At 35.5% G+C, this 14425-nt stretch overlaps 1 protein-coding gene across 12 annotated transcripts in view; it reads right to left on the bottom strand.

The window, feature by feature from the left end:
* Positions 1-14425, bottom strand: part of HERC1 (HECT and RLD domain containing E3 ubiquitin protein ligase family member 1) — a 118334-nt gene that overhangs the window by 77626 nt on the left and 26283 nt on the right. For all 12 annotated transcript variants that reach the window (XM_075100026.1, XM_075100025.1, XM_075100024.1 and 9 more), the window contains exons 2-11: positions 12047-13002; positions 10693-10788; positions 10185-10379; positions 8263-8574; positions 7478-7574; positions 5744-5887; positions 4159-4286; positions 3154-3298; positions 2892-3063; positions 1631-1765 (exon numbers count right to left, since the gene is read on the bottom strand). In XM_075100026.1, coding sequence (XP_074956127.1) covers positions 1631-1765; positions 2892-3063; positions 3154-3298; positions 4159-4286; positions 5744-5887; positions 7478-7574; positions 8263-8574; positions 10185-10379; positions 10693-10788; positions 12047-12976 — 2354 coding nt within the window. In that variant the 5' untranslated portion in view covers positions 12977-13002. The remainder of the gene's footprint in view (positions 1-1630; positions 1766-2891; positions 3064-3153; positions 3299-4158; positions 4287-5743; positions 5888-7477; positions 7575-8262; positions 8575-10184; positions 10380-10692; positions 10789-12046; positions 13003-14425) is intronic.

The following is a 14425-nucleotide window of genomic DNA, read 5'->3' as shown; positions in this document are numbered from 1 at the left end:
TAAAGAAACTCCTCTGAAAACCTACTGCCAATCTGCTTCAAAGAACAAACACCAAAACCAGAACAGAGAAAACTGTCTATGTGGACAATGGTTCCAAGAGCCATTTAGCCTAGAAAATTAGTCCCATGAACTAGGAGGCAAAATCATCCCAAAATACACTAATAGACAGACAAATATGTTCCTCACGTAAAGGAAAAAATAAACCTTTTGAGGAGTAATAAATGTAATCTTCTCTTACAAGATTTAGCAGTACAACAATCAGATTAAAAATGAAAGGTCAGGATGTTAATTTCTAGTCTGAAAAAAAAAACTTTTGAAAAACTTTGTAGCAAGGAAAAAAGATTCATAAGGATCTTTGATATTTATAGTGGTTTTCGCAAATGTCAGTGAGGAAACATCCATGCTTTCTTATTTTATAGCAATACATTTAAAACATCACCTTTGGTGAAAAGACTCACATCTGGAAGCTGTAATAACAATTACTGATTATTGATTATTTGTCAAGAGGCTGTTTTAGTCAACACGGCACTATCAAGATAGGCTTAGTTTTGTTGCATTTCATTTTCTGAAGCACCTTCCAGAAAAGACAAATTTGTGGAAGTGCATAAAGGCTCCCCAAATCTGAAGCAACGAAAATGCTTCTTGAACACATATTTCAAACCTAAGTGACATTTCATGCCTATGAATCTCACGTTTGTGAGACACAGCTTGCATTTTCAAAACTAATGGAATATCCTTAAATAAATAAATACCTACATACATAAATAAAACAACCCACGTGGAACTGATCATTAAATACCCCAAATTGCCTACTACTAACCTCTGTCTATATCAGAAGCAACCTGTTGTAACTGTAATGCTACACCTCATTATGAAGTCTCATAAACAAATCATTTCCTGAAAAAATTAAACTGCCTTTCTCCATTTTTTTCACTCAGATGGAAAACAGTTGTACTACTTGACGTAACCTGAACAACAGAGTCATACAAGACCTTTAAAGAAGTTTTTCATGCACTCTGAATGATTTCTATTTCCCCAGAGGCGATCAGAGACCTTGAGCTGCCATAGCCCACACTGACATGCTAAAAACACTTGTAGAAAAATAACCTGTTTCCTTAGATAGAAACAGGGTTTTATCAGAGCACTGATCCCAACACAAAATACAATGGCAACTATACCTCTCCTGGTCTGAGCATCATACATGTGTTAGTCAATAACTGAAAGTATGGATTGATGGATTATCACTCAAAGAGGGTTTTTTGCCTAAGTTTATCAGCAGATTAGAGTCAGTAAGCATCCACTCAAACTGGTTACAGGAGGAAGAACTTGCAAAGCAGAACTAACATACAGAAATAGTAAATGCATTTCAACTATATAGAAAAATGTGTTTTAAAGGATAACACTGAAAATATTTAATTCAGTGCATTATTAAAATAAATTCCAGACAAAATATCCTGCTACATTTGAGGCACTGAAAAGCTCATGTGTTATACAAACAAATGGCACCTGAAAGAGTAAACAAACCAGACTTATGCTTGTTAAAGAAAAGACTAAGCAGGACTAAGCCATGTATCACTGCTATAAAGAAAAATATTTATAAAAACCTATAACATGCATATGTTGTATATACCTTGATGAAGGAAAAGGAAGAGGGGGAATTTCACTGTTAATTTTGTCACAGTAGTGCTCAAGAAAACAACGAAGATGCGAAAAGGTACTTTCTTCAAGATCTACGCAATAGGGTCTGTGCCATGCCACAACCTGCCTGGAATCAAACATCAAAATAAGTTAACTACTGAAAATATTCCAATTGCTTTAATAAATTAACAGTGTAAGTAGGTTGAGTAGACACTTGACCAAACCAATTTTTTTGTATGTTTGTTTTTACAACAAACTAATATACTAACAAACTAACTTCCTGAACCTTGAAGGTATTTTCTGCTCTCTTTTCTGTAAACGTCTTTATAAATAAAACACTCTTCATTTATGAACACAAATACCTACAATGCTATAAAGCCATATGTATTTAATCTCATTCATACAAAAGTAGTACTCACAAAGCTGGTTTTAGTACAAATGCCAGATTATAAAGAGACCTTGGTACAACAAAGGCAGAATTCAAAAGGGGTAGTACCACTTAGTACTATTAGAGTCTCACTATTTTCTTAATTATTTTTTCTAAGATAGCTCCCTTAAAAACAGGGCATTTGAAATTCTTCCTGAATTATCTTCCAAATATTAAATTTTTCTATTCCTTTGTGTTAGTCCTCATATAAATCCGAAGCTTACCAGTTCACTTCAATCACTTGCTCATGTCTTTGGTGTAACAACATATTATTTCTGTTATTGAATATTAATAACCAAGCCATTTACTTAGGTACCTGTTTTTAATTTAGGTTAACATGAAATTTGCTAAGATGTTTAATCCACGTCAGTAATTTGCCTGAACTTTCCCATTTCCCAAAGTCTTATGCTTAGTGTACTCCTTGTTATACTAATGGAAACTGCCTAACCCATAAAGAAGCACAAAATAAAAATTAATGAGTTGTTCCTCCTCCCACTGCCTAACTCTTCAATTTTTAGTGAACAGAGGTAGTTTTGTCTAGCAGCAGGAAAGAAATCTTCATATACAAAGAACTAATATACAAATCCTTGGTGCTGGTGTATTTTCACTTGTAATCCTTAACAGTTTAAAAAGAAGAAAGAAGAGGAAGAAAGAGATTAAGAGAGAAAGAGGGAGAAAAAAAAAAAACCAACTCTCCAGTCCAAAACATTACAAACAGAACACCTGAAACACATGACGTGGGTACCACCTTCAGGAAAGAGTTACACGTATCCTAAAGTGGATTTGCGTAAAAAGAATTGATACCTGACCCCAATGTCATTGTTACCTGTCCCTTGGAAGAGCTGTCCAGGCAAGGCTATGAGACGTTCCTGCTGAAATTTGTTGAATTGCAACTCCATCTAAACCACTTACTTTCTTCGGTTTAGTAATGGGACCAGTAGAGTTTCCCTGACCACACTGTCCCATTGAATTGTTACCCCAAGCATAAACTTCATTATCTATAAACATAAATAAAGTAGAAAACAAAACCTGAGATACATAATACTCTTGACCAAAGCAACTGTATTTTTACACCTTTTTCTTTTTACCATGAGAAAGTGCCAAACAGTGACTGTCACCAATCGAAATATCAACTATTCTTGTAGCAGCCAGTTCTTCAATAAGCTTGGGTCTGAGAGCAGTTGCCTCTGAAGAGCCACAACCAAGGCATGCACCGCAGCCCCATGCATAAACCTAGAGCAAACAACCAAAACATCAGTATGTCAAATCTGTATTATTAGTGACCACAAACAAACAAAATACCAGATAACCACTTGCACAATAACTGTAATTACACATTCGACAAAACATGCGCAGTACTTTCATGACTCTAACATACATTTCATATCATCTATATTTCTTCCCCCCAACTGCTCTGATCACTGGCCACAGAGCACATCAATGGAGAGGCTGTTGCAAGAAAGGAACGGCTACAGGAAACTTCAACACTCCTAATCCATGCTTTAAAAACCCCACTGCCTTTGGATCACAGGGCAGGGGTGGTCAGTTAGGTTACACGTGTAGAAATGCTTTGTGTTACGTGTATATATATCATGCCAGTAAGGGCCCTCATTTACCACCAAAATACTTATCTCCAAGCTCTCCTGAGTTTTTTTGGATTAGAAATAAAACTTTCAGGTAATACCTATATTCTAAAATACACATATATTTAAAAAAAAAAAAAATACTAACTACCTGAGTTGGTTAATGCATTAAAAATTGCAAGCATTTAACTGCTTTTTTCTTCCAGAACCCACTTTGCTTCCCAAATCCCATTTTGTTTTGTGCTCGTTACGTTTATTAACCTAAAAATAACTTATTTGCTATGGCTAAGCAAGACTCTTGAAAAGTGTGCTTTTACATGACTCTTCAGCACTTTTTGAATTACTCTAGCGCATTAAGATCTCAGCACTTCAGTCTAATTAAGAACGTTACTAATATTTAAGTACTAGTTGAATATTTTCTCAACAGTCGAAATAAAAAATGCTGGAATAATGAACTCACACCATCTTCACTAATTTTCATCACTTGAGTAAAAACTTGTTTTTGCCTACCTGCCCTGTTGATGTCAAGGCAAGTGAAGACTGGCTCCCAGCACAAACTTTTCGAATAAACATTCCTTGCAAGGCTTCTATAACTTTAGGTTTATATACTCTATTTGTATCACCATGACCAAGTTTGCCTACAAAAGGAAGAAACACAAGTGGAAGGTATTTTAAATACATAAACTACAACAATTAGAAGTACCCAAAAAGAATGCTTTTTGGATTTCCAAAAGTGTCAGAGTATCTTTTTAAAATTAAAACTTATCACAGTTTTTATGAAACCTATTTTCTTTCAATTGCAGTAATTACAGACTTCAGGAAACACTATAATAAACTAGTGTATTTAAAAATTGAAATATTAGTTCCATATATCTACACTAATCATTGCATGCTGTTTAATTAGTAAAGCCTTCCAAAGCACTAAACCTTTTCATATTTGACCAAAAAAAAAATATTAAAAAATTTATCTCCTGGTTTATAAAGTGACTTGAAAAAACCCCAACTTTTCTGCTTTTAATTAACAGCTGTATGCATTTGTGTAAACATTGATTTTATTCCCTATTCCTCCTCAAAATTTCTCTTGAAAACAGGTATTTATCTCCACAACTTTACCATTTTCAATCAATGCCCTCAAAAACTGTCACTAGACCATGTCAGTGTGCTGACAGGAAAATATTCCTCAAAATGAAGGAGAAAAAACAAAATCAAATGTGAAATATATTACAGAGACTGATAATTTCTACAAAGATTATGCTTTGATTCATGTTTTAGCTCTCCAACAATATTTTAGTACCACATTATTAATGTCCGAAAGCCAAGTTCTTTGTAATTTACTGAAACAGAAGTGCAAACTCCAATACTTTGTGACGGTTAAGATGTCTGTCCTGTTACAAACTCTGTTTTCAACTGACATTACAGAAAGTGGGAGAAAGAGGACTGGGAACAGTTCTATATCCACTAGTCAGAGCTGGCTTTCAAATGCAATTCAAATTCCTACCCAGTTCTATTAACCACCACTTTAATTATGACCTTTCTGTAGTCCGCATTTTCCTCTCTTCTCACACGAGGCTAGGAAGCAATAATACAGCAATTTTAATCTGAGTTTTAAATTTTATCTAATAGCATAACCAAATTTAGCTAAATATGGTAATAGTAGAAAATTAATTATTCTGTCTTTGACAAAGCATCTACTGGCAATGAAGCTCAGAAGCCCTTCATTTCTGAGATGGGAGATGCTTCTTCAAGAGTCAGTTTAGATGCAACAGGTTTTAGACATGAATACAGTTATTGCCATATCAAGTAAGTGAGTTTATTTGAAAGTTATCAGCAAAGCATTTTTTCTGGAATTGTTTATGCATTCATTCAGCTTTCTGCTCTGTGAAACCTCTCTTCCTTTGGATAATCTGTTTTTAAAGTCTATAATCTTGCCGTTAAAATTTGAATATTGTATCTAGATATAATAAAATCTTTTTCTTGAACAGATACCAAATGACAAAAAAAAAACAGCCCACACCCAAACTGCAGAGAGTACTGAGGCTATGAGGTAGATGGAATAAGACGAAAATTACTATAAAAAATGTTAGGTTTAACCTACCGTTATCTCCTCCTCCAAATGACCATACTGTTCTCCCATCTTTGGACAGAGCTATTGTGTGTGAACTGCCACAGGAAACCTCTCCTACATTGCTAATATCTTTTACTAAAGTTGGAATGTTGCGGCTGTTGCTGTCACCATGACCTAAGGAAAAAAGAAAAATATATTTTCTTTTTGTGAAGATTTAAGTGCTATTTATGGTTTGTAAATTCAGTAAGATTTTGCAAAACCAATATATTTTGTAGTTATCACAAATTTTAATATCTGCCCTTTTGGAAAGAGTTGTAGTAAGGTATGGAAGAGATCTGTAGAGTAAGTTTAACAAACATTTCATTTTTTGTAAGTCATACTCCAGAACGCTTGTTCGTACCCTTCTGCCACTAAATCATAGGACTATTTTCTACCTAGTTTAAAAGAAATAAAAAGAATTACTAGTACAACTGCCTTTAATACTAGCTGATTAGGTAGATATACTACCTAATACTGGGCAGCAGGTAGCCTGAACAGCATGAGGAAGGTAAAATAAGGGCACTCTCGTACTACTGTCAATACAACATACATAATGCACAGACAAATAGAACCAGCAATCTAGTTAGTTTTTAGACAATCACAATCCTAGCTGGTCCTTTCTGCAGAAACCCAATACATTACAGTATCACCTACTTCACAATAAGCATGAGTTATGCGTCTAAAAAACTAAAGAAATTCTGCAGATACAGAAGAAAAATGGGGAACAGAGGGAAAAGATACTACGTGGTATCCATAACTGATTAAATGTGAACAAGTTACTATGACCTAATTAAATGCTACCTTTTAGCTGCACACTGGAACTCACCATTGCACACTCCAAGCTCCCCAAAGCCCATAATAACCCCACGTTAACCTAAAACTCAACATTTCCACAATTCCCCCCAAAATTGTAGGTTAAACCTTTAACCCAGAGTTCTTTTCTTAACAGCAAGGATAGGCTTACCACTTCTACTGATTACCTTGAACACCCATGACAGTTTAAGCTGTAAAACACTGTCCTCACCTTCTGCCAGTTACTTGCTTTCACTTCTCTACTTCACGATCATGACATTCAAAGCAGAGACAGCAGACAGGAGCTAAAGCCCAGTTTGAAGCAATTTTCTATGCAAAAATCTGTTGGTTCAACTGAACCTGCTTGAGAAGGGCGGTTTTATACTAGGCATACCAGCTGCACAGCAAAGTTGATGAAATAGACAGGGGAACTTTTAGCAAGTAGAAATACTGTGGGGTTTGTTTCAGTTAAATTTAACTTTTTAGATGTATTAAAGTGACATTAAGCCATTCTGGCAAACATAATTTCAAGTATCCTTATTAATATCACATTAGAATCAGATCCTTGATATTATTAGCCAGTTATTCATGACTATCCAAAGAACCATTCTAGTGTCACTAGATCATGCTTGTCTAGACTTCCAGTTTATTTTAAATGTCTACTGTTTACATTTAAGTGGCAGTGGCAATCATATATAGACTTACAAATAAAGGCAACTGTTTAAAAAATAGAATTTTTGTAAAATTAACGGCATTAAAATCTTTAAATAGTCTCTGCATTAGTTTTAATAGTCATCTATATAGATACAACACCTGTGTGCATGTTTATGTGTATTTAGAGGGGACCATAAGAGAACAAGGCATACACATGTATAGTATCATTTCCAGACACATGAATTCTTCCAAAAGCATCTCATGACATTTTAAAATTACCTAATCTTCCAAAATCTCCTTCTCCCCATGTATACAGCTCTCCATCTTCTGTAACAGCAGCGCTATGTCTGTATCCAGCTGATACACATACAACAACCTACATTACATGCAAAAATAAAAGCCAAGTTTTTATAAAAATTGAATAGGAAGTCAAAGCTTACAAAAGTCAAGTTTCAGAAGCAGTCTATGTAAATCAATTTGTTCACTCACATCGAGCAACTACATAAATTAATCTTTGCAATCTTTTCTATTTAGTCTTTGATAAGTGGAAATCAGTACACAAAGAGACAAGTTTATATATAAACTGGTCATGATTTATTTATCAAGGAAATTTAACATAATCGTATCCTAGTCTTGCAGCAGCAAAAAGAAGCATCAGCAGCTGTTTAAAACACTGGCCAAAACAGACAGTTAGGGAAGAGAAGGCTTTGCAGGACAATACAAAGCCACTTTTCAAATGAAGCCACTAAGAAGTTGCATATGAAAAGTCCTAACGTTAACCTAATAAAAGCAACCATCACCTGGAATGTCACTGCACTTCAGCAAAAACACACGAGCAAGTTTTACTCTTACAACTATGAGAAGGTTTACTGACAATACCGTTGTCCAAATAACACGCCTAAAGGCAACCATAAGTTTTAGTGCTTTGCTGAAAGCAGACCCAGCTTCAAAGAGAAGTTTAGATAAAACACAGAACTTTTTCTGAAGATTTTATATTTTTCAAATTTTACATAATGTCACAACTGACCAGAACAAACACAGGTGTTCTACTATACAAAACATACCTTTCCTTGCAGAGGACCCTGAATAAGTTTGGGATATTTCTGAGTTGAACTATTTCCATGTCCCAGTTTTCCATAGTCACCGTCACCCCAGCTGAAGACTTCCCCTTCTGTTGTAAATGCTAAAGTGTGACCATCAGATCCTTTTGAAGATGACACTTTTTTAATAGACCTATGAGGCTCAAAAGTCAATTTTTTCAATGTGGACTGATTATTGGAGTCACCCAGTCCTAGTCTCCCATAGCTGCCTTTACCACAGGCTCTAACAGAACCATCCGTAGAAATAACAAAAGTACAGTATTGCCCAGCTTCAATCTATAAACAAAAAGGTTAAAACAGTAAAAAAGAAAGATTAGATAAATGTAAAATCAACATGTAGGTCTAGAAATCTATATCTTTAAGAATAATGTCAGGTTGCTTTACATAACCTTTTCATATAATGTAAAAATTACGGAGAATTTGGACTTCAGCAGTAAAATCAAATTCTTGAAAATTTTTTTATTAGTAAATCTACTTTATTGAGGTAAAGGATGTAAATAATGATTAATCTATTTTATTTATTTGCATCTCTTCTACAGACTAAAGAACTCAGGCTGCCTTCAGATCTCCAACATTCACGGGTAGAAATGGACAGTCTTTGCAGGTATCTTAGTTTCTGAAGATTAAAAAGATAAAGTAACAGCTTGGTATAGCACTGTAGGTTTTGCTTAATTTTAACCAGCACCAAGTGGCAACATTACAGAAGTATGAAAAATACTAAAAATCCACTACTGTTTCAGTCTATGCATTTTAATTCCATAAAAACCAAAGAAATAAGAACAAATGTTTTTAAGAAATAGGAACTTTTCTCTATTGGAAAGTCAGTGCACAGCTGAAGAATAACCTAATAGCAAACCAACTAACCCTGCAATAATTTCCTATAAGAATCTTAATACACCAGAAGTGCCAATCAGGTTAAAATCTGAAGCATAAAGTCACTGAGTGTCCACATCATAAAACAGCACAAAGCAGGTGGTGGACTGCACAGTGACACCCATTTACTGAGAAGTAACTTCTTCATACAGACAAATCCTACAAAAATCGTCAATGAAGGTGGAAGAAAAAATTCTTTATCCCAGTAGGAAATCACATAAATATGTTGTATGGATGTATACAGTACTATCTGGAGAGTAACTCATTCATTCAGATCACTCACTCCACTCTTGTGTATTAGTGTTTTGTTTAAACAAAGTTTTTTGAATGCATAAACTATCTTTACAATGCCTGGTCCTGAAGTCCTCTATATTATAAAATATATCAGTGACATCAACAATTTCAGAAAACATACCTAAATTGTCTAGTGACCAAAAAACTGCTTTTACTTAAATCAACAATGCAAAGCCAATATAGTAACAGAAAAGCAAACTATTCTATTGTGTCACACACCAATAGAAGTGCTAAGTTGCAACTGCAGAATCTGTGACTGAGAGCAGAAAGAGCATACTGTATATTGATTTTCAGAAAGCTAATCAGGGTAGCTGAGCCAGCAGTTAGTGTGGTTTAGACTTTTATACTAGGGGACCTTGGTGTGAAAACCACCAATGGAAAAGAAGATTGAATAGTTAAGATACCTTCTAAACAACGGTTTAAAAAATAACTACAAACAATCTCTGCAAATGCATTTCATAGAAAGTTAGAAATTCAGTTATTCTTATTACATGGATATTGATCTGTATGTGTCATTAAAAAAGAAACAATGTTTTTTCCAGGCATCAATAAAAATAGTAAGATACTTGCAGTTAAGTAACTTGTGTGCTTAGTTCTTGAGCATCATACCCTCATTGCAACTGACACTCAAAAATAAAGTACTATTTTCCAATTTCATACTATAACTATGAAGCTGTTAACCACTACATACATAATGTACCACTATAAATGTCACTCACCGTCTGTGCATCAGAAAAACTTGGAGCAAGCTTGGGTTGAAGTATTTTCTCTTGAGTTCCTTCTACCAGTTGATGGCTGCTGTTGCTACCCCAAACATACACTTCACAGGTCTCAGAAACAATGGGAGCATCACCTGTTTGAATGTTGTCAGGGCTGGCGCACGTTCTTGAGTAGTCTGATGCCATTCGACAAACCTATTAAAATGAGAGATTTATTACACAGTAGCATTTTCATTTACTTTCATGTAGTCACAATGTTAAGGCAATTTTAATTTCCCCTTAATATATTTATCTGCCTAAACCACAAATCATCCATCACCATATCATCTGCTTGCCCAAATTACTTTGTTTCTCTACAACTTAGTTTTTCACTTCTTTTTTTTCTTCCTCTTCTACTTCAGAGTAACTCAGTAGAGACTAGACCATACCCACCAACATGCACCGATCAGATGTGTGAGGGGGAGTAAACTACAGTTACCTTTAAGGCAAAGTTCATTTCAAGACATACCTCTTCAAATAAACACAGAGCTGCCTCGTAAAGAGAACATAAGCCATCAGACGTTCTAGTTGGCTCTCTCCATTGACTTCGATCAACAGATGATCCCTACAATTTTAAAATGTTATTATGAGAAAAATAATTCCATACAGCAACAGTGCACCTGTACAAAATACATTAGGGATTTGTTCTTATAGTTAAGAAAAATTAGAAGCTCTTTCTATAAGCACAACCCAACTCCTTTTTCCCCTGAGCTGTGATATCTGCATATGCCTCAGGATAACAAAAATGTGACAAATGCTAAACATTCTCATTTATTCACTTTTGTGAAAATATTTGGGTCTGGAGTTAATTTCTAATACTGTTTGGTTCTTAAATGCATGTCACTTGTGTTTAATTTAAGGTGACTATTATTTAATTTAAAAATTACTAATCACAATTATTTTTGTGTTTACATATCTTCCACATTTTGGCCTCTAATTTTATATCTAGTCCAAAACCAACAACAAATAAAGTTGCCCATCAGGACATTCAATATAACTCAGATCCTGCCACTATCATGCTCTACTCATACTCCCCATTCTTTAGATTTTTTAGTTTTTAAAATGTATGTTTATTAGCAAGCATTACAAGCCTGGGAGGGGAGAAAAGAATGACTACTTCAGGGTAAAAGTCCTTCCCTGTTTCAGTCTGAGCATACAAGGCAAAAGCTTGCCACAGCTTCTGACTGCATATTGTGCAATAATTTCATAGCTTTAAAAAAGAATAGTCATCTAGGAACAGAAGTCAGCACTCAACATACAAAGCAGTGTGCCATACTCCCAAACAATTTAGCTTATTTTCTTATCCCATTAATTTCTGAGCAGTATTAGAAACACTAAACATCTCAAATCTCACTGATTCTCCAAAGATGTGTTAGCTGAGGTCCAGGTTAAGTGGAGCACAGGAATGTCCAATATAAATAACTTTGAACAGGAACAAGGCATGTTGCAAAACTTTGCATTCTAAGCAAATTCAGCAAAGCAAGCCTTAAAAACAGTTCCATACTTTCTAACTTTTAAATGTAAAGTGCAAGTGGATCAAGTACATCCTTGATTCTTTCCCTGTAGTTAGAGCATAATGCCAAAAGTGACAACACAGGGATTCCTTTGCTATTTCATTTCCTTTACCTATGAGGAAACAGGTGGGCAGGGAGGAAGAGAGAGTGGGTAACAAAGGAAATACTGAAAAAAACATTCCACCAAAAAAACACCCTGTTTTAATATATTAAGCAAACTATTCAGCACACTGGTATTCAGTGTTGAGAACTAAATTTAAGAATACAACTACATTTGTAATGTAGAAAAATCAAAGCTGGTATACCTACCAAAGATCGTCGCATCTGTGTCAATATACTCATAAAGCAATCAAAGCTTATCATCCCTTCTGGACTTGGCAGCAACTTGGTCTTCTCCATGGTGTTTACTACAGCTGAAGCACCTAAAGCCATTTCTATCCATTCAAGAAGATATCGCAAGGAACCTCGTTGGGCAGCCAAACCAAGAAGCAATTCAGAGGCTAATCTACGACCTAAAGTGTCTGCCCCAGAGTTTGGAATTGTTACTCCTTTAAGAAATGTTGTTACTTGTGATAAACAGTCCAAACCCATTGGCGGAATCTTGCTTTCATTTGCTAAAGATAAAGGTGGTAAAGAGCTTACAACTTCTATTGCAGTATGGATAACATCATTGCAAAGACTGAGGCCAGGTCCTGATGCAGGCATCATCCAACTTTGTCTTAGCAGTGCAAATAACAAGCTTAATCCAGTCCGAACCCCCATTTCTATGAGTGCATCTGTACTTGACCTAGGACGGTCACTGACAGAATGCACATCTGTTGAGCCAGAACTGCTTTCTGCTGAATGCTGCTGTTGTTTCACCTTACCCTTATCATGATATTTATTAGAAAGTGCATAGAAGACACGCTGTAACACAAGGAGACGTTTTCGAAGCGCTCCAGCAAATGGAGAGTCTGAGCATACCATCTTCGCCAGTGCCAGCTGGCTGCTAAGAAGAGCATCCAAGTAGTGGTCCTGTTCATCACTAGATAGAGATTCCCGTTCAAAATCTGGTAACTGAGGTCCTTTGAGGCACAGAACCTGCTGGGGCAATGGCACTACTTCTTTATTGCCGACTAACTTAGCGTATAAGATAGAAACTCCCTCCCTTGTTGCAATAGATTCACTGTCTTCTGTGATCCAGGAGCTGTTCAGATGTTCAAGCCATTTCAGCTTCACAGGTGGGACCATAGCTGCCATGTTGGTTTACTCCTCTGCCATTAGTCCTGAGGAGGAAAAAAAAACTGTAAAGAGGTGTGCAATATTATCTACAGAACTTACTGCTCACAGTAGGACAAATCTTAATAATACTTTACAAAAAGCAATCAGCAAAAGGTTAATCACCAAGAATTACCAAAGTTCCACCATTTTACCCATATAAGTGCTGCAAGCTGGAATTCAGATCAAATACTAGCACAATAGTTCAGGAGTAGTATAAAGACAGACATTTTGCAGATTAGTTTTCATCTTCATTTTAAACAAATAAGTAAATGTCTATGTGCAACTTCCTTAATATGACATAAGAATTTTAGTATAAGTCTGCATTTTCTAAACCCATATGCACAAAAATTCGCACAAAGCAGATTTAATTCTATGTTTCAATGAAAATTCACTTTTAATATTCTCTAGAAATAAAAAATATTCTCTTTACAGACAGCAAAACTGAGGACAAAGCTTCAAAAAATGTGCAAGATCACACACAACTGAGTACAAGTGAATGGAGTACCAGTGTAAGCCTTCATTTTGCAGTCAATGAGAGAACTAATTCTGTGCTCTTCCTAGAAAGGTTGGACTAGATGATCCCTGAGGTCCCTTCCAACCTGTGATTCTGTAATTCAGGCCATAACTAAGGGCTCAAGCTGTCAAACACATTTTTAAGTCCTGCTGTCATAAGCCACTCTTTCCTGTTTCTAAGGTAAGCTAGAGATTGCCTTAAAATCCATGTCAGAATGTTAAACAGACACCAGGACAGATGGTTTGACTGCTAGAGTGGCACATTATATAGATTCTATTAATTCAGTGAATAGACTTTTCAGAGCCTAATACATATTACAACTATTCCAAGTAAATTTACAGTATCCAAAATTATGTATTACATTATATTCAGGTATCATATAATGTACATCTTTGAAAGTATTCAAAGCTTTTAGGACAGCTTTTTAAGGAAGGGATCACTGGGGTATCACTGGGGATCATTGGGGTAAGGAGAAAACAATAATGCAACAATGCTGCTTTACCAGGAAGGCTCAAATTGGTTGCCAAACCAACCTGACAGCTTACAACATTCTTTCAAATCAAAGCATGCAATTAAATTGAGAGATCATTTTTTGGTGACAATTCTAGGAAGAAAAAACTCCACACATTATGAATTGTGACACTTTTACGTGGATTCAAACTCACTGATACATTATGATGGAATTGCTACAATATTCCTGGGAATCCTACTGTTAAAATGGGATTCTTCAACCACATACCACAAAGGTTTTTTTGGCTAGCACTAGCCCCTAGAATACCTCTCTTTTCTGACTTTCACACTACCTGAACTCAAGTCAACTTACTTAGCTGAACGGAAAGATCCCTTGCTATTCCTTCTGCAGAGATGCAGCAGGGCCGGAGTTCCACACAGGTGGCCTAAAACCTCAGTTACAA

Source organism: Phalacrocorax aristotelis, chromosome 7 (assembly GCF_949628215.1).
Source record: "Phalacrocorax aristotelis chromosome 7, bGulAri2.1, whole genome shotgun sequence".
Lineage (NCBI taxonomy): Eukaryota > Metazoa > Chordata > Aves > Suliformes > Phalacrocoracidae > Phalacrocorax > Phalacrocorax aristotelis.
The sequence above is the reverse complement of the archived record's forward strand: the minus strand, read 5'-3'. Positions and strand labels throughout refer to the sequence as shown.